Source organism: Crinia signifera, chromosome 3 (assembly GCF_055691185.1).
Source record: "Crinia signifera chromosome 3, ASM5569118v1, whole genome shotgun sequence".
In the NCBI taxonomy this organism is placed as follows: Eukaryota; Metazoa; Chordata; class Amphibia; order Anura; family Myobatrachidae; genus Crinia; species Crinia signifera.
The window spans coordinates 68,092,070-68,110,990 of record NC_139219.1 but is presented as its reverse complement, the minus strand read 5'-3'; the positions used below and the strand labels follow the sequence as shown (position 1 = coordinate 68,110,990).

The following is an 18,921-nucleotide window of genomic DNA, read 5'->3' as shown; positions in this document are numbered from 1 at the left end:
GGGCAACACCGGCCCTCCAGATGTTAATGAACTACACATCCCAGGATGCTTTGCATTAGTTTTGCTATGTGGCCATGCTGAAACTGATGCAAGGCATGCTGGGATGTGTAGTTCATCAACATCTGGAGGGCCAGTGTTGCCCAGCCCTGTGCTACACTTTACCGAATGCTAATCTCCATATATTCACTGGGGACTTACCTTTTCATTGGCTCCTGATCTTAATCCTCGCTGAATGTATATAGAAAGATCACCTGAGCACCTGATTCAGTCCATCTTTTACTTCTATGTTTGGGAAAGTGTTTTGCTTATAATAGGAAGTAGTACTGTAAAGGAAATTGGGGGTAATAGCAGTCACAGGGTCTTGGCTTTATCAAGACTTTCCATTAGTTTCATATGATCAATGAGACACACAGAGGTCTGTTCTGTAACCAACCATGTATCGTTTCCCTTTTATCAAAGCATTGCAGGAAATGGTCAGTTACAGTTCAGTGCTTGAGAGCTAATGGTACTCTGCTAAATCCCCTCTTACGTGTACTGAACTGTTGTCCTTTAGAAAAGGTTCAAATCAACATTCACAAAGTCAAACAAATTATCTCCTTTATTATCATTTTTTGAAAGCACAAATAAAAGTTTTATCTGATTGTTGTAAGCGAAATCAAAGCAGAGCATTTTCAGAAGTTATCATTTGTTATAGAACTGATTGGTAAATGCAGCCGTGCACAGTGATTGGAGATTTCAGTATCTTCTCAGAACACATCCAGACTGATAGACCTTGGCTTAGTCAGCTTGTCCAGCATGCCTTGCCCCAGCTTGGAAGCAAAGAGCGAGGTCATCTGGTCGTTCCCACTCTTCAGAGCCAGGTCATAGGCTGTCACACCTTTATCGTTTTTCTTTTTTATACTTGCGTTGCATCTGGATAGGACACAGTGTAAGAGTCAGCATTTTACAACAATGAGACCTATGGTTAGGATTAGCTCACATGGTTTACAAGGCAACATAATACATTGTTTTACATTATACGTTCAATTTAGTGTCTTTTTCAAAACCAACTGAAAATGAACATTGTGTTTGTCTAAAGAATGTCTGTTTACTATGATACTTCTATAAAAGTATAAGAGGGGGAGTGGGGGTGTGTGGGGTTTACCCCTTCCAAATCTATAACCAGCCCTGGACCTCTGATACTGGTCTAGTATTGGGAAAATGGCATGGGGTTTTTCCTATTTTCTAAAGCCCAACAGCAGGTTGTACCAGCCAGACAGGTAACATTATAGCAGGGAGACACACAGCATGGGACCCCCTGCCATAACAGCAACAAGCCCCAAACTGATCTTCACAGGGTCTCTGGTTTGGGTGGGTTTGCCATCGGTTTATGGCGATTGTTAAACTGACCATTTTAACATTTGATAGGCCCGATGTTCTAAAGGGGTGCCGGACGTCTCTCCGACAGTCGGGTTCCGACAGTCATTACTCCGACGTTGGAATCCTGTCTGCTTCCTCGTGGGGGTCCACGACCCCCATAGAGGGAGCAATAAATAGGTGGCGAGCGCAGCGAGGCCTCAAGGGGCTATCATGCCTTGCTACAGTTTTGCTACTAGGAAATGCTAAAACCAGTGGCGTAACAATGGAGGGTGCAAGGGATGCAGTTGCTATGGGGCCCGGCGCCAAGGCTAAGTTAGCAATCCCCTGCACCCTTTACATTTTTTGAAATAGCGCTGCTGTGCCAGTTTGACGTGACCCGTGCCCCCAGTGAAGTCCGTTCTGTATTAGAATGGAATGAATTTAAGGGGCTTACAGGAGAATTACAACAGATTGCTGGAGGAGGTGGTCCACTCTGCTGACCAGTCAGCAAGCATCAGCGTGAAATAGAAGTGCGCCTGACCTGTCTGTCCAGCTGCCGGCACTGATGATATTACAACCAGCGGGGTGGTGCGTGGACCCGGCGGCATGCAGAGAAGACAGGCGCAGCACTGCGAAGACCCGCCGATGTGCAGTGTGACAGGCACAGCAGTGCGGGTCTCTCGGCGGTGTGGGGACCCGATGGTGTGGAGCGGAGATCCGACAGTTTGGGCAGGTACCCAGCGCACCTGTATTAGGGGGGTGGCTTTGAGGAGGTACACACACAGCAGCACCTTTATTGGGAGGGGTTGAGGAGGTGGGGGGGGGAGGTACGCAGCTGCACCTTTACTGGGAGGGTTGCTGGTGGTTTAGGAGGTACGCAGCTGCACCGCTACCAGGAGAGTTGGGTGACGTGGAATGTACATAGCACCATATATACTGCCCTCTCTCTTTTCTCCCCTGCCACCACTTTTTTTGCCACCCAATCTCTCACTCCAACTCCGTCTCACCTTTTTATCCTCTCTGTTTTCCATCCCTCTCTCTACCTGCGCTGTATCTCTTTCTTGACACCCTCTCTCTTTAGCCCTGTCTTTCTGCAACACTCTGACAGTTTTCTGCACCCCCCCCCCCCAAATATGGGCATTATAGTGACAATTGGGGGGGCCCTTCCGATATTTTGCTATGGGGCCCACATCCTTCTAGTTACATCTCTGGCAAAAACTATGGCAAGGCATGATATGATTTGTAGTTTCGCAACAGCTGGAGGGCCATAGTTTGCACATGCCTGGCCTAGCTGGATAGTAACATCTGTTGAGATTGAACCATTTTGTAGCCATTTTAGGTATGTCATAGTACCCAATGTCGCTTTGTGAGATTGCTATTCTTTAAGCAAACCTGTCCTTAACGTTTCCCCATTTAGAGCTGTCTGTAGTTCTAATAGGCAGAATGTCACCAAATGCAATAAATTCTAAAATCTGCCAATAGAGCACATATGGTTCTGTACAAGGTACAGTGTAGGAAAGGTGCCAACAAATGAATAACCAAAACCTAAAATTTATTTTCACAAAATGATTTTTCTTCTTTGTAAAAACTGAAAAAGAAATTAAGTTTACATGAAATTTAATTAAAAATTGACAAAAGTGTGTACATTGTTACCTTCGGTTTTAAAAGCAGTGCACACCGTTTTTAATTTTGGAATTAAACTTTCAGGATTCAGTTTTTCTGTAGACCGCAGCACCATAAAATGACTTATCGGTAACAAGTTATTTGGTCAAATTCATGTTAAATGGTTAAAAAAATTATTTAGTTCAAATTACATTTACAAATAGCCATGTGACTCGAATATAATTAACACCAAACGGATCACTTAATCATCGTTGTTCTTACCCAAGTAATACTTCAGTACATTTCTTCCCATCCAAGCCCAGCAAGACTGCCTCGTGCAAAGCGGTGTTATTGTGCCTGCAGAGGAAATCCATTCTTATTAGATCATTTCTGCAGAGCACAGCTTATATATGGCCAACAAATCTAGCCATTTCACCAAATTGGAACACTCTGATTGCAACTGAAAAACAAATACCTCTTTTAATATCAGAAGGAAAACTTTCCTATTTTTATGATGCTATTGCCTGAGCAGGACACATCATATACCAAATTAAAGTTCTTTGTAGATTTGCAGGAAATATTGGCGTTGTAATTGTAACAGCACCCGCCATTTATAATGCATCACCATTGTGCTCTGGAAAATAAGACTGTTAGTGATCTTTCCCTGTGACCTGCTGGAAACTGGGACCGTTATTTGCAGCTATATACAATATACTGTAGAATCAAGAGCTTTAAAGCAGAGACATACACATACAGTAAAATGTGAACCTGCAATCCTCTATGGATGGTAATCTTTAAGTCCATATGAAAGAATAAACTCCTACAGTCTTTAATTCCTTAATGTCACTCCAAGCACATCATTATAAAAGATAAATAAATTCAATAGTTTTGTATCTTCAATATTTCTATTTACGATCAATCAGGGATTTCTACATCATTCCCCAATAACACTGAATATACAGTATGAATACCTCCCAACATGACCCATACCAGGAGGGCTGCAATACTCTGCTTCTGGACTTTCCTCTTAATGTATGATTGCCATAACCAGTGTTGAACAGGTTTACCAACACTGCTTTCACATTGCCTAAACGTTTAAGACACGGTATTTTGAAATGGTATTTAAAACGGGTCTGAGCCACTAAACCCCTTTCACATTGCAGTTGAAAGCTGGTATATTACCGTTTTAAACCCCTTTCACACCGCACATAAATACCGGGTCTCAAACAGGTTTGCAGTGTGAAAGCAGGACAGACAGTAGCTATAAGACAGCGCAGTGCATATTTAATGAGCCACAAATTACATATGCGCATATTTAATGAGCTGATCCTGCTCATTACATACGTGCATATGAATGAGCCGGTCATTACATATGTGCATATGTAATGAGTGGGACCCGGTCATTATATATGCATATATGTAATGATTGGCATATTACATATGTAATGAGTGGCTCCCGCTAATTAAATATTCACTGCGCTGATAACCAGCTCACTGCTGCTTGAGTCCCATATACCGGTTCAGAGCCATTCACACTAAAAAACGTCTCTGAACCGTGTAGGACTCTGCTTTTTACCCGTTTGCATATACCGGTTATTTGTAACCGGTAAATGCAGACTGGTGCTTTCACACTGCATGCTCTAACCGTTTTAAAAGTCTAAAAAATCGGCAATTTACCGGTTAAGAGCTGCAGTGTGAAAGGGGTATCATAAGAAAGGTGTTTCACCACAGGTGAAGGCAATCATACATTAAGAGGAAAGTCCAGGACCAGATCATTGTATCCTTCTGGAGAGGGTCATGTTGGGAGTTGTGTGTATGTATGATTACCTTCATCTGTTTTGAACTAGTTAATTGATAAGAAAGATGTTCCACCACAGGTGATGACAATCATACATTACCAGGAAAGTGCAGGAGCAGAGCAATGTGTCCCTCCTGGAGAGGGTAATGTTGGGAGGTAGGTTACTACACTATGAATTTTTTTTTTTTTTTTTTTTTTTTTTTTCAATAACTGTTTATTAAAAAAATTTTGTTAGAAGTATACAATGTTTCCATATCATTTTGCGTGCAATGATTGTATAAACATCTTAGGTGGGAACAGACAGTTACAGAAATAGCGATGCCTTGAGTTTCTCATGGCGTAATAAGAGTTTTTTTTTTTTTTTCAAAACTTTGCAACCATATATAGTCATCAGAAATACAGAATTAAGATATGGAGTGTACAGTAGTATTTCTACTGTCAAACTTGCAAAAACCTGTGTGTGTAAGTACGTTTACAATGCAATACGACAAAACATGACAAAGGGAAGAGACAATAATCTGTAGGGGAGGGGGGGGGGGAGGGGGGGGGGGGTACAGCCCCGAAGTGTTACATCTTGATCTTCATACTAGTGTTATATTACATTATGAGAGAGCTTAATTACACATGTTGTATTATACATAAAAATCATGAAACATACATTTAATATATATGATAGATGTGTCGTGTGCCAGCCATCCTATCGCATGGTTTGGCATCATAAGCCAGAATTATTAAGTATCACAACTCAGAAGTTTCTCCTATTTGCCAGTGTTATTTTTACGTAGAAGGGCCCAAGTGGTGTTATCAAAAAGGCGTAGGATATGTTGTCGGACAGATTCATCTAGTGATTCTAAATATATTCCCCACTTTTTGTAAAAGGTAATAACTCCATTTTCAACATCTGGCATAATGGCTTGCCTCTCGTAATAAATTATTCTCAATATCATATTCGTTAGGTCAGATAGCCTAGGGGTAGACTTGTTAATCCAATGAAGTAGTATACATTTTTGAGCAACCACTAAAATAAGTGGCAGTACCCTTTCAATTTCTTTCTGTCTGGGACCCAAGTCCCACCCTTTAAAGTTGAGTAACAAACATGCCTGAGGGAGCCTCGCCAGAGAGATGTGAAAGGTTTTGTTGATGAATTGAATTACTTTGTTCCAGAAGAGGGCTACTTTGCCACATTTCCACACATTATGGAAAAAATCCGCTATCTTTATTTTGCATTTTGGGCAACTCTGCGAGGCATCCTGCACCATGTGTGCCCTCTGGGCCTGCGACACAAAGGCTCTGTTTAGCATTTTGACATATGTTTCCTGTAACGATGCAGAAGACAAAGCCTTTGTGCCCGTATTTATAAATCTGAGCATATCTTCTATACTATTGAGGTCAGGGATGTCTTCTCTCCAGGCCCTGTATGATCTTCCCCAAATTTTGTGGACAGGAGGCTTATTAACGTAGCTGTAATAGTATTTTACTTTAAAGGGAACAGTGCGGGTTAAGGCGATCAGGCTTTCAATTGGGTCTTGTGATCCTAATGTCTCGAATGCTTTGGGCATGCTTGAAATAAAGTGCCTAATTTGGATGTATAAAAAATGGTGTTTCGTGGAGAGATTCAGTTTTTCCTTTAAGGTCTGGAAGCTCATTAGTTTGCCTCCTGGATCAAAGACATCTCTGATAGCACTAATGCCAGCCGATCGCCACTGACCGAACAAGGTGTTATTAAAAGCAGGCAGAAAACCAGGGTTTCCCCATAACGTTGTATGCCTAGACACTGAGGGGTTTCTCCCTAGTCGCCTGTTAGTGCACATCCATACTCTGTATGTTTCTTTGAATAGTATATGATGTAATATATGTAGTGGGATATCTTTCTTAGGCATGTGCAACAATGCTACAGGGGAGAAGGGATAAAATGCTTCCATTTCCAGCTCATAATTCACATATACAGACCTCTGCCAGATCCAGTCCATAATATATTTAAAATGGATTGCTTTTCCGAAGGTACCAGGATCAGGAATTGTCAGCCCTCCCTCCGTTTTAGGCAGTTTTAACTTAGAGTAAGCTATGCGGGGTTTTCTACCTGCCCACAAAAAGGATCTAAAAGCCCTTTCTATAGTTTTCAAGTCTGAATTAGTAAGAGATAAAGGCAGCATTTGTAATACATACGATATCTTTGGGAATAATACAGATTTTATCACCGTCGCTCTGCCTAGCAAAGAGAGAGGTAACAGTTGCCAGTTTCTAATGGTCTGCATGATCGCGGTAATCTTTGGTGTTACATTTTCCTTATATAAATTAGCTAGGGAGAGTGGTATATTAATCCCTAAATATTTCAGCTTACTTTTGACCACTTGAAAGGCCGACACAGTTGGGCATGCATGTAATCTTGTTTGGAGTCCCGGCACTGGTCCCTTTAGAGGGAGGATCTCAGATTTTGAATAATTAATTTTGTAGCCAGCAAAAGATCCGAATTGATCTAATAGTTGGGTTATAGCTGGCACCGAGGTAGTCGGATTGGAGACAAATAATAACATGTCATCCGCAAACATGGATAATTTACATTCCTGTCCTCTGATTTTAACACCCCTATACAATGTAGATTGCCTTAGGGAGACGGCAAGAGGCTCAAGCGCGAGAGCAAACAAGAGAGGGGACAGCGGGCACCCCTGTCTGGTGCCTCTCTTAATGTAAAACGGGGGGGATAAATATGAATTACCCAGGACCTGTGTCGTTGGGTTGTGGTATAAGTTTTTGAGTAAAGTTACAAACTCCTTGTTTGCTCCAAATCTGTGTACTGTGTTAAAAAGATGATCCCAAGCTACCAGGTCAAATGCTTTTTCCGCATCTAAGGAAATCACTATGTCATCCTCCTCCCCATCTCGCTGCTCCCGCCACTGCTTCACCAACAGTAGCTTACGTATGTTAGCCACCGATTGTCTGCCCCAGATGAACCCGGTCTGATCCGGGTGTATCAATGAGGGCATCAATAATTTGAGGCGATTGGCAATTATTTTTGTTAGTAGCTTATAGTCAGAGTTAAGCAGCGAGATGGGTCGGTAAGACCCTGGCAGCTCGGGATCTCTGCCTGGCTTAGGCAATACTTTAATTATGGCGGAATTAAAGTGTAGCGGTAGCTCTCGACCTTCCAATATAAGATTAAAGGCTTTCGACAAAGGTTCCGCAATCGATTTGGACAGAATCTTATAGAATTCATTTGTGTATCCGTCAGGCCCTGGCGCCTTGCCGGCTTTTAGCTCCTTAATAGTGAGCTGTAACTCGTCTACAGATATTGGAGCAGTCAGTGAGGCCGCCTGGGTGTCCGTCATCTTAGGAAGTTGGACATCATCCCAGAAAGTGTCTCTCTGTGCTGTATCCAACTCCTGCTCTGAGTATAACGTCTGGTAATATGATTTTAGCACTTCTGCTATTTGAGCATTAGCTCTTACCATCCTACCGTATTCCTGCCTAAGGGTTTTAATCACAGAGGACTGATGCTTGCCTTTCAGAAGGGCAGAAAGTAGTTTACTGCTTCTGTTTCCATGTTTGAAAAATCTGGACTCCTTATGGAATGAGTATCGAGACTCCATCCTACTTAGGATATTATCAAAGATACATTTGCGTTGGTTATAATGGGATCTAGTAGTCTGGGAGGGGAATCTAATAAAGTCCTGATATGCTTTAGATACCTCCGCCTGAGCTGTCATATAGTCCGAGTTTAACTGTTTGTGTAGGGCAGCTGTATAGGATGAGATTACTCCTGTCAAGACCGCCTTGGCGGCCTGCCAGTATATTATGGGGTTATTTAGTGCTGTTTCTGAGTTATGAAATTTATAATCTTCCCATGCTGCCTCCAGCATTTCACGGAATTTGATCGAGGATGCAAGGTGTGTCGGAAAACGCCATCTGCGAGTTGGGCCAGTCAGGGTTCGCTGCCATCTTAACCCAGCAGAGGGCGTGGTCCGATAGCAAAATTGGCTCGATTGCTGTGTCAATCACCCTTGTGAATAAGTGGTCGGATATTAACAAAAAGTCTAGCCTAGAGAGTGTACCATGGGCGGCAGATAAGCATGTATACTCCCGCTCCACGGGATGACACGCCCTCCATACATCTGTGGTCTTTAAGTTATCTATGAAGGTATGTATTCCTACTTTGGGTAAGTTCGAGCGTCGCCTATGGGATGTATTTCGGTCCAAGGTGGGTGATGCAACTAAATTAAAATCCCCTCCAATAACCAATGAGGAGTTCTTATGAGTCGTCAGTTTAGTTATAATGTCTAAATAGAATGATTTCGTATATTTATTGGGTGCATATAAATTACACAGTATCATCCTTTGCACCCCTATGGTGACATCAACTATGCAAAGGCGACCCTCAGTGTCCGACATAACAGAATGGATTACGTGGGGTAGAGAGCTTCTAATTAGGGTTACGACACCTCTAGCTTTTGACGTATATATGGAGCTAGCTATTACTGTCCATCCTAGGGTGTTGAGCTTAGCGGTCTCAACTGCATTAAGATGCGATTCTTGCAGCAATGCTACGTCTATGCCCGTCTTCTTCAGATAGATTAGCACCTTCTTTCTTTTAATAGGGGAATTGAATCCCCCTATGTTCCATGTTCCTATTTTAACAGTGGACATGTAGCACCTTGGATAAGTTGAAACATGCTCTCTGCACTAACACTTCTAAGGGTTGGGAGGGCACACCGGGGGACAAAAGACAAACGTGGGGAGACAACATCAACACAATTGTCACAAGTGACAGAACCCATTAAAGCCTTAGGTGTCTTTTGCACCTTCTGGCTAACCTGTGAATTCGGGCTTCCAGTAAAGTATTTAGACATATAACTTTCAAAACCTGGAGTTAGCTCTCTTGCCACTCCCGACCAGTCTGAGATAGTCAACAGTGACTAGGCATTCAGACGGAACCGATAACATAAATCTATTAACCATAACGTCCAATATATAAACTGCAGAGCTATTACTATCTTGCGCAACTTGCATTATACATTAAGCTACAAGCCTGAGACGCCTACACATTATGAGCAGCATAGCAGTGGCATGTATGTATCACTTATCGTGAAAGGAAATTATGGTTATTGAGCCGCATTATCTAGCTGATACTAGGCGAACAAGGCAAATGCTGGGGGAAGGTGTTGTAAGGGAAAGTTCAACTTCAAGGCATATAAGTCCCCAGAACATAAATGGACGACCTGCCTCGCCAATGCGGCCTCCAAAACATCGTTCAAGGAGCCTGTGCAGACGACTCAGCAAGTCCCTCTTCTACGTACGCTTCTGCGTCTTCCACCCTGGAGAATTCCTTGTAAGTATCTCCTTCAAAGACCCTCAGTTTTGCAGGGTATATCAGTGCAAACCGACGGGACGCCTTGTATAGCCTTGTGCACAGGGGAGAAAAGGCTTTCCTAGCCCTCGTTACTTCAGAAGAATAGTCCTGAAACATCCTCAAACGGGCTCCTTTCCAGGACAAGTCAGGCAACTTCCTCGATGCCCTCCATAACTCCTCTTTGTGCGTGTAGTTTAAGACTTTGAATATTACAATTCTCGGTCTGGTTTCAGAGTCTCTGTTAGGCGGGCCCAGCCTATGTGCTCGTTCCACCACCATTCCCTCACAAGCATCTTTAACCCCCAGTAAATCAGGGAGAGTGTCCCGAATAAAGGTGTGTAGCGCCTGGCCCTTTAAGGACTCCTCTAACCCTGAGATCCTCAGATTGCATCTCCTGGACCGATTCTCCAAATCGTCCAATTTGTTAATCATCTGGAGGTGATCTTTTTGAAGTGTTTCATGTGCCTGCTTCAATGTGGCCAAATCGTGGAACATATCGCCCACTCTGTTATCCACAACGGTGATGCGCTGTGAGAGCCCCTTAACTTGAGACTTGATGTCCAAAACAGCTCTATCTAGTTTGGCAGCTTGCGCCTCCATTAAAGGACCCATGGTTTCCTGGATCGCGTGTACTACTTCCCTGTAGGTGACAGGGGTGTCCCCTGGGGTAAGGGGGTCCAGTACTGACCTGCGACTGTCCTGTGATGAGGGCAGAGAAGACGCGGTGGCTGAGGAATCCTCCTCGCGGCTGGGCTGCGCATTCAGTTCTGCCGGCGCCATATTGGATTCGGTGGCGCGGCGTTCCGTTCGGGTTTTACTTGATTTCCCCGGCATCTGGGCAGTCAGAAATCGGTCCATCTACTGGTAACAGGTACCGGGCACTCTGCGGTGGCTATTACAGCCTGTTGTGACCGCCGCAGCGGCACTGTAACGGTGGGTTGGTCGGGGTATGCACGGAGCTCTCTCAGTCAGCTTCTGCACGCATCCAAGGCGGAACCGGAAGCCTACACTATGAATTTTATTAATTTTTTATATTGTTTTGCTCGGAGTGACATTAAGGAATTGAAAGATAATCAGGAGTGAGGACTTTCATAAGGGCTTTAAGATTAACATCCCATAGAGCAAAGGATCTCAAACTCAGCCCTCGGGACCTCACACAATGTTTTGCAGGTCTCCTCACAGAATTACAGGTGAAATAATTAGCTCCACCTGTGGATCTTTTCAAATGTGTCCACGAGTAATGAATGCAGCTTTGCACATGCCGGGTGACTTGGAAAACGTGAACTGTGTGGGGTCCTGAGGACGAGTTTGATAACCCCTGGCATATAGGATTGCAGGTTAACATTTTATTGTATATATATTTCTGCAAAATCTTTAGTGTCATTTTATTATCATTTTACAAAAGTTGAAAATATTAAAATATACTTACTGTCCAGACTGCTGGTCTATGTCTGCTCCTTTCTGCACCAAGACTGGTATGACTTTGTCATGTTTATTGAGTACTGCCACTGTCAGTACAGGACGGTCATCATTGTCATTGCAATTAGGATCTGCACCCTATGAACAAGCAGAATGTATTATATTAAATACTTAGGGGTGTATTCAATGCCAAATGGGGAGCTATGACGGCGAGCACTGCCAATAGCTCACCATCATAGCTCACAGGTTATTCAACAGCCTCCCCCCCCCCCCCCCCCCCCCCCCCTTCACTTGCGGTTTTTACCACGCTGGATCTTTTCAGCGAGGTGGAAACGGCAAGTGCTATATGCAGCAGGCTCACTGTTGCGGCGAACCTCCCTGTTCTGGGAAAATCTCGCCGTTTATCTGATGGGAAGGATTTCCCCAGAACATAGAATACGGAGAGCAGCCGGTGAGAGGGCTGGATGGCAAGGATGGCTTTTCCTCACCAAAAAAGCCATCCTCCCCATACAAACCCCCCTTGCCACTGCTCCCGAGCAGCATTGAACACACCTTTTAATGCATGGAACCTTTAGCCCTCCAGCTGCTGCTGAACTACACATCCCAGCATGCACTGCTACAGTTTTTCTATTTGGCCATGCTAAAACTGTAGCACAGCATTCTGGTATGTGTAGTTCAACAGCAGCTGGAGGGCCGAAGGTTCCCCATCCCTGCTTTAATGTGACCATCAATGCTTAGGGATATTCTGACCGTGCTGAAGCAAGTGCACAGGCTACAGGAATTGTCACCATTCTATATCGTTCAGTATCTCTCTAATCTGAAATATTGATTTGAAATTAAATAAGTAAAACTTTTTCAGTTTTCTAAGCTACTTACTATTGAGGCCAGTTCTCATACACTGGCCTCAGTCGTGCCAAACAGCCTCTGCGGCTCAGCTGTGCCAAGCATCATTTCTGATCAAAATGTGTTTAAATAATCCAACTGGTCGACAGTCAAGAGATTGACATGCAGTAGGTCAACCATTGAAGGTTGACAGGCCTTATGTTGACACATGAAAAAGGTTTCACTGTACCTCATCCAAGAGCTCCTCTACAGCAGAAATCCTCCCTTCACCCTGCGGTCCAACTTCCTTGAGAAGCTTGCGGTCTTCAGGCTGTATTTCATATTGTGGTTAAAATATTGGGGAAGAAGACTACGTAAACATGATTATGTAAATGCACAATTTCAATAAAATTCCATTCTAAAAGAAACCAATTCAAATTCTATCTCCAAAAAGTTGTTCTAAGTCAAGTACACAACAGACTGATGATGATATTCTTGTTTCAGCAACATTTGACAATCAGAACATCATGACCCCCAAAACTATGCCTTATGCTGCTCTCCCACTGCCAAACCTGCTTTGACCCTTTTTTTGAAACGTTTCTTTAAGCGGGTCAAAGCAGGGTTTAACCCCTTTCCCACTGCATGTAGTAAACGGTATATTACTGGTTAATTACCGTTTTTGTAACTTTCACATTGAACCTGTTGTGAAAAGTACAAAACTGTAATTAACCAGTAATATACCCCCCCCCCCCCCCTCGTATATGGGGGCAGGGCTTTGCAGATGTCGGGGGTGGAGCTATGCTCCGTGTCCTGACCCCTTGGGGAAAAAGCAAAAACAAAACTATTCGTTTAAGCTTGACATTGATGGTGGGAAACCATCTGGTTCTCGATGGAAAAACTATTCGACATTGGCCAAAAACCATCGATGGCCATCCCTATGTGAAATCAGACTAACAGTATAAAACAAGACAACCATACAGAAGGAACTACCTTACATCTCTGTTACCAGCTCTATAACTGCCCTAGGGTTGTAAAACATCTCATGTGGTTCATTGTAGATTACTATTCATTTTTGATTGGCTCTTGTTTGGTCATCATCACTTATCTGATACATACAGGAAGTCGAGCTTCTTTCTGTAGAGGTTTCCTGTTCTTCCTCTTGGATCGTTTTGCTTTTATACCGTTGCTTCTGGCACTTAGCCCATCCTCACTTGCTGTAGGGAATACATGTATGTTACACAATGCTACTTCTACATATTAGTGGCAGGCCGAGAAGGGGAGTAATGGGAAAACATTACATTCAGATTCTACTTATTTTAAATCAGTTACTCAAGAAGACTTAATGAACAAACAAAAACCAATGTACATATCTTACAATGCCCCTGTAGCCTGCGCGCAATGGTGGTGGTTGTGCTGTTGCTATTTATAACACCACAGCCTGGCTTCTAATGAGATGTTGTAGCCAATCTTCATAGCTGCAAAAGTGTGACCAAGCAGCGTAAATGCCAGTAGGGACACATGCGATATATCCTTCTAACGTGTTCAATTGGGGGTTTCAGGTGGGCACAACCTCCAATTCACAAGTACTTTACATTTACCTTAACTCAAGTGACCAGAAGCTCCTACCCTCTTGGATCATGTTATGTCCCTTGCCAATATTGCCTGTATGGGCGTTAAAGAATCTTAAGGACTGCACCTCCTCAAACATCTGCCCACTCCTTCTCTTCTATCCATAAATGTTTTTGTTGAATTGATCAGTTATTAATAACTCGTGGTTTACTCCCAGGGCATTGGCAGAATCTTCCCAAGGGGTTAAAATAGAATACAGCCTATGAGACCAGAAACAGCTGATTTTCTGGGGACTAAGGGGATTTGACAATTACTTTACTATTATTTGGTACATTGCCTCTCCGCTTATAGGGGGATATGTAATAGGGTCTGATGTTTGCCGGATGTGTGGGATGCCAGACAATATATATATATATATATATATATATATATATATATATATATATATATATATTTTTTTTTTCCATTTACAAGGCAAAACCAGGTTTTAAGTGATTGCCTCTTTAAAATACTAAATGACCAAGATCAGCCATTATCCCGCTCCTCTGGTCAACTCAGACCCCATTACATATGCCAAATTGTCTGTCAAGTTTTTTTTTTTTGTGGAACTACACATCCCAGAAAGCCATGCCACATGGCATGATAAAACTGTGGCAAGGCATGTGGGGAAGTATAGTTCCAGAGCATCTGGAGTACCACATTCCCCACTCCTGCTCTACTCGTGGATGCTGACCTTTATTTCTCAATTACAAAATCACATTGATCTAGCTATAGGGTGAGAAGTCTTATCCTTCATTTTATTTGAGGTGTTTGATGCTGCACTACACTAGAAGGTTCTTTATTTGAGACTATGGGGTACATTTACTAAGCTGCTCATGTTTTTTATTTTATATTACAGACAAACCTGCTGAAGAAGCGGCGACTTTGAGTATAGCAACTTGTACCCCTTTTACACTGCAATACTGGGTCCAGCCTAGGTCACTGAACACAGGTTTCCAACTGTATCACAGTGACTTGAACCTGTTCACACTGCAGGGTGGACCCGGGATATTGCTGGCGCAAGATGATGACATCACCAAGGCCACGTTGAGCTCGCTCTCTATAGCTACAGGTCGGATGACCCCCAGTTCACCTGGTCATATTACTCAGTAACCCGAGTAGCTCAGATGTTTGTGGGCCCCATAGCAATATGTACCGGGCTCCCTAAGTCTTCTAGCGAGACACTTCTCTGCAGTTTTACCCTTGTGTAGCGCTTACTATAGTTTTCATCAGGGGGCAGTTTAATAGAGGACAGGGTCTTTTGCGAGGAAAATATCTTCCACGCCCTTTCCTGGTGATTTCTGCTGACATGGGACTATGGACTGGTAAGGTGCAATGTGTGTATTTGGGTGCACCTGGCCCCTGGGGCCCTGTACGGCTCCCTTTCCACATGCGCTCTAGTCATATTCAGCAGTGCTTAATTTCAGTGCTTTAAAAGTAGCGGTGATGGGGATCACTGGGGCCTCCACACTAGAGCAATACTGAGTTGCCCCAGTGTTTTAGTAACCACTGCTGCTACTCACAGTGAGTTGGGGACTAAAGCAGCGCTGCTGACATGTAGAGCACCGCTTCTTATCATATTTATATAAAGCATTATAAGGGAATTTCTCGCATTATGGGGGTACTCAATCCGTGATTTCCACTGTCGGAAAATCCCATCAGTCGGAATCCCGGGCCGTATTTGCTCAGCTGAATTGTAACTCCAAAGCCGGAATTCAATGTTCCGGCTGAAATAAAATGTTGTGTCACTGCGCTGAAAAAATTGTGGGATAAACAATGTTCCGGCTGTCAAGTGTTGGAAAGTGGGCGTGTTGGGCAAAAACGGCTGCGGATTGTCGGAAAAAAAACCCAGCTGTGAATTCAGCAATCCGCGGCTGTTTCCGACAAAACAGATCCGAGCTGTTTTAAAGTCGGATCTGTTTTGTCTTACTCTGCCTTCAATGCTGTCGGAAATGGAAGCATTGAATAGGCGGCAGGCGCTATTTCCGCAGGTGGAAATAGTGGGCGGGATTAACTACCGCCCTATGGCTCATCAACAAATGATAATCTGGAAGAACTATAGAGACACAGGGAGCTAAAAAAATGTTATGTACATACCTGTATTAGTTTCTAAACATCTCACACCCTCCGCAGGAGGTTTATCCCTAGTGCTCAGAGCAGACATATCCAGAATAATGCCCAAGTCAATATTTGCCATGGAAAAAACAATGTCACTAAAAGGGCACAAAGCTCTATAGTCAGCAAACACATTGTTAGAATAGCTCTTTGGTCTGTGATCGCCTATTGTGTTGTGTGATGGATTATTATGATCCCATAATTATTTATTTACAGCAAACACAATTAATGGGCCAAATCTATTCCAAAGCATTGCTTTGATATAGTAGGTTCATAAACATACCATTCATAATAGAACATTTTATAAAATACAGTTGCTTTTTGAAGCGTCTTCGGGAAAAGGAAAGTGAAAGAAAGTTGTCTTTAATGCTTTCAGTGCTGAAGGCGCTTGGTACTGGTCCTTCCCAGATAACTAAACATTGGTAAGGAGGCGTTTCAATTGTCCTTAAGGCCCATACACACACAACAATGTGTCATTAACGACACACCGTTAGCGACCATCGTTCACTTTCTCCCTTCAAGGGGAAAGTGTACTACCACTCTAATTCAGAAGAACGGCGGCGATCGATGCTGGACGATGAACCCCTGGCAACCCCCTTCACCCTGTACGATGTTAACGACCATAGCCAAATTGACCTGCATGCATGGACGATGGTTATGGTTGTTAACAATCCGTGGGTACGCGCAACGTCGGTCATCGTTGAAAGCATACATATTAGACAATATAAAACGATTCACAACTACTCGTTCAGGGTGGTGAATTATAATGGATCGTTCATCGTCGTCTGCCGGACATCAGTGTGTGTGTGTGTGTGGACCTAGTGTACATGGTGTGCTACCAGGAAAACAATACTTACAGATCCATCACCAGTATTTCCTATCACTGAGCGCACCAGTACTCAACCACTACACTACAGAAAATATGCTAAAACAAGGGGGATGATGAGAGGGCACCATATCCCAAATCCTTCAGTCTGTCCGAAAACTGTACTGCCTATGTAATATTTTCTCTCTCATCGCTCATTGTCGCCTTATAACACTCAGAATATCATACAAACTAACCTAACCCCAACTACAAAGCTCTCAGCCTCTCCGCTTCTCCTTCTATCACCAGCCTTATTATTAACAAATATTAATTCAGCCCACAAAATGCCTATTTTTTTTAACAGGAAAAAAAAAACCAGCCAAAGTGTGGTACAAAATCCCATTTGGCAGTGCTGTGTATGTAGACATACTCCAATAAGTATGGGTTTGCTAAGCTACATGGGATGATTTTATAGTATTATGTCACTGCAGCTGTGCAGATAGTCAGCATAAGCTGCGCTCTTACTCACTGCCATACTGCGCTCTTACTGCCATACTGCGCTCTTACTCACTCCCATACTGTAACTATTGTGGAGCTTATTCTCACATGTGAGTTTTGCAGTGCAGACTGAGAGCCTCACATCTATCCTCACAGGGTCTCACAGTACTGAGGAATGGCATCAGTACAAAGGGTTTCCTTTTTATAGTTAATTCTATATGCTTTACATTTTTTTAGAATATTAAAATGATCTTGCGGCACTCCTAATTTAGGAGCTTAGTACAAAAGAAAGGCATTTTATGGCACCCATCCAGGGGTGTGCCCAGAGAATTATTGCCCAGCCACACCCTGCAGATTTGGATGCATCTTGCACTTATGCCTCATTGCAGATAGGTTGCGCTTGCACTTCATCTCCTTCTACATTTGAAGTACAATAAGGGTGTATGCACATCATTTGTTCCATGCAGACAAGAAAAATGCTCCTGACTGAAGACATATAACTTGTGAGTGCACAATACGCATTGAGTATGACAGCTTGTTGTTGCTTCTGATTGGCTGACTGTGTCTATCCCTCCCACTGATACTACAACTACACTGCTCAAAAAAATAAATAAAGGGATAACTTAAACAACACAATGTAACTTCTGTGAAATCAAATTGTCCACTTAGGAAGCAACACTGATTGACAATCAATTCCGCATGCTGTTGTGCAATAGACAACAGTTGGAAATTATAGGCAATTAGCAAGACACCCCCAATAAAGGAGTTGTTCTGCAGGTGGTGACCACAGACCACTTCTCAGCTCCTATGCTTTCTGGCTGATGTTTTGGTCACTTCTGAAAGCTGGCGGTGCTTTCACTCTAGTGGTAGCATGAGACGGAATCTACAACCCACACAAGTGGCTCAGGTAGTGCAGCTCATCCAGGATGGCACATCAATGCGAGCTGTGGCAAGAAGGTTTACTGTATCTGTCAGCGTAGTGTTCAGAGTATGGAGGCGGTACCAGGAGACAGGCCAGTACATCAGGAGAAGTGGAGGAGGCCGTAGGAGGGTAACAACCCAGCAGCAGGACCGCTACCTCCGCCTTTGTGCAAGGAGGAACAAGAGGAGCACTGCCAGAGTCCTGCAAAATGACCTCCAGCAGGCCACAAATGTGCATGTGACTACTCAAACAGTCAGAAACAGACTCAATGAGGGTGGTATGAGGGCCCGACATCCACAGGGGGACGTTTGGCATTTGCCAGAGAACACCAAGATTGACAAATTTGCCACTGACACTAGAGCAAAAATTCTGAAAGTTATTGAATGGTGCGCTTAGGGGCTGCCCGAGGTGGGTGACCAACTAGAAGGTTGGTCATATATACCAGGACAAATCCTGGTATATATTAATGAAGTACTCACACAAGTGGATGACAAAACCACTTACCACAAATTAAGGGGAGATCCCACTGATAATATGTTAAAGAAATTAGGGACCTTGCTAGATAAATTTAAACAAAAGGGGACATTGGATGAAAATACCTATAAATTTATTTTAAATATGGAACCATCCATTCCCGTCATTTATCTATT

The 18,921-nt window shown here is 43.3% G+C and overlaps 1 protein-coding gene across 3 annotated transcripts in view; it reads right to left on the bottom strand.

Annotated features, from left to right (window-relative positions):
• Positions 1–580: 580 nt before the first annotated feature.
• Positions 581–18,921, bottom strand: part of DZANK1 (double zinc ribbon and ankyrin repeat domains 1) — a 57,185-nt gene continuing 38,844 nt past the window's right edge. For 2 of the 3 annotated variants that reach the window (XM_083175945.1, XM_083175946.1), the window contains 5 exons: positions 13,440–13,537; positions 12,574–12,654; positions 11,512–11,639; positions 3,223–3,297; positions 581–912 (listed from right to left, as the gene is read on the bottom strand). In XM_083175945.1, the coding sequence (XP_083032071.1) occupies positions 747–912; positions 3,223–3,297; positions 11,512–11,639; positions 12,574–12,654; positions 13,440–13,537 (548 nt within the window). In that variant the 3' untranslated portion in view covers positions 581–746. Of the gene's footprint in view, positions 913–3,222; positions 3,298–11,511; positions 11,640–12,573; positions 12,655–13,313; positions 13,538–18,921 lie in introns of those variants that run through there. The other variant, XR_014471590.1, reaches the window with a different exon arrangement.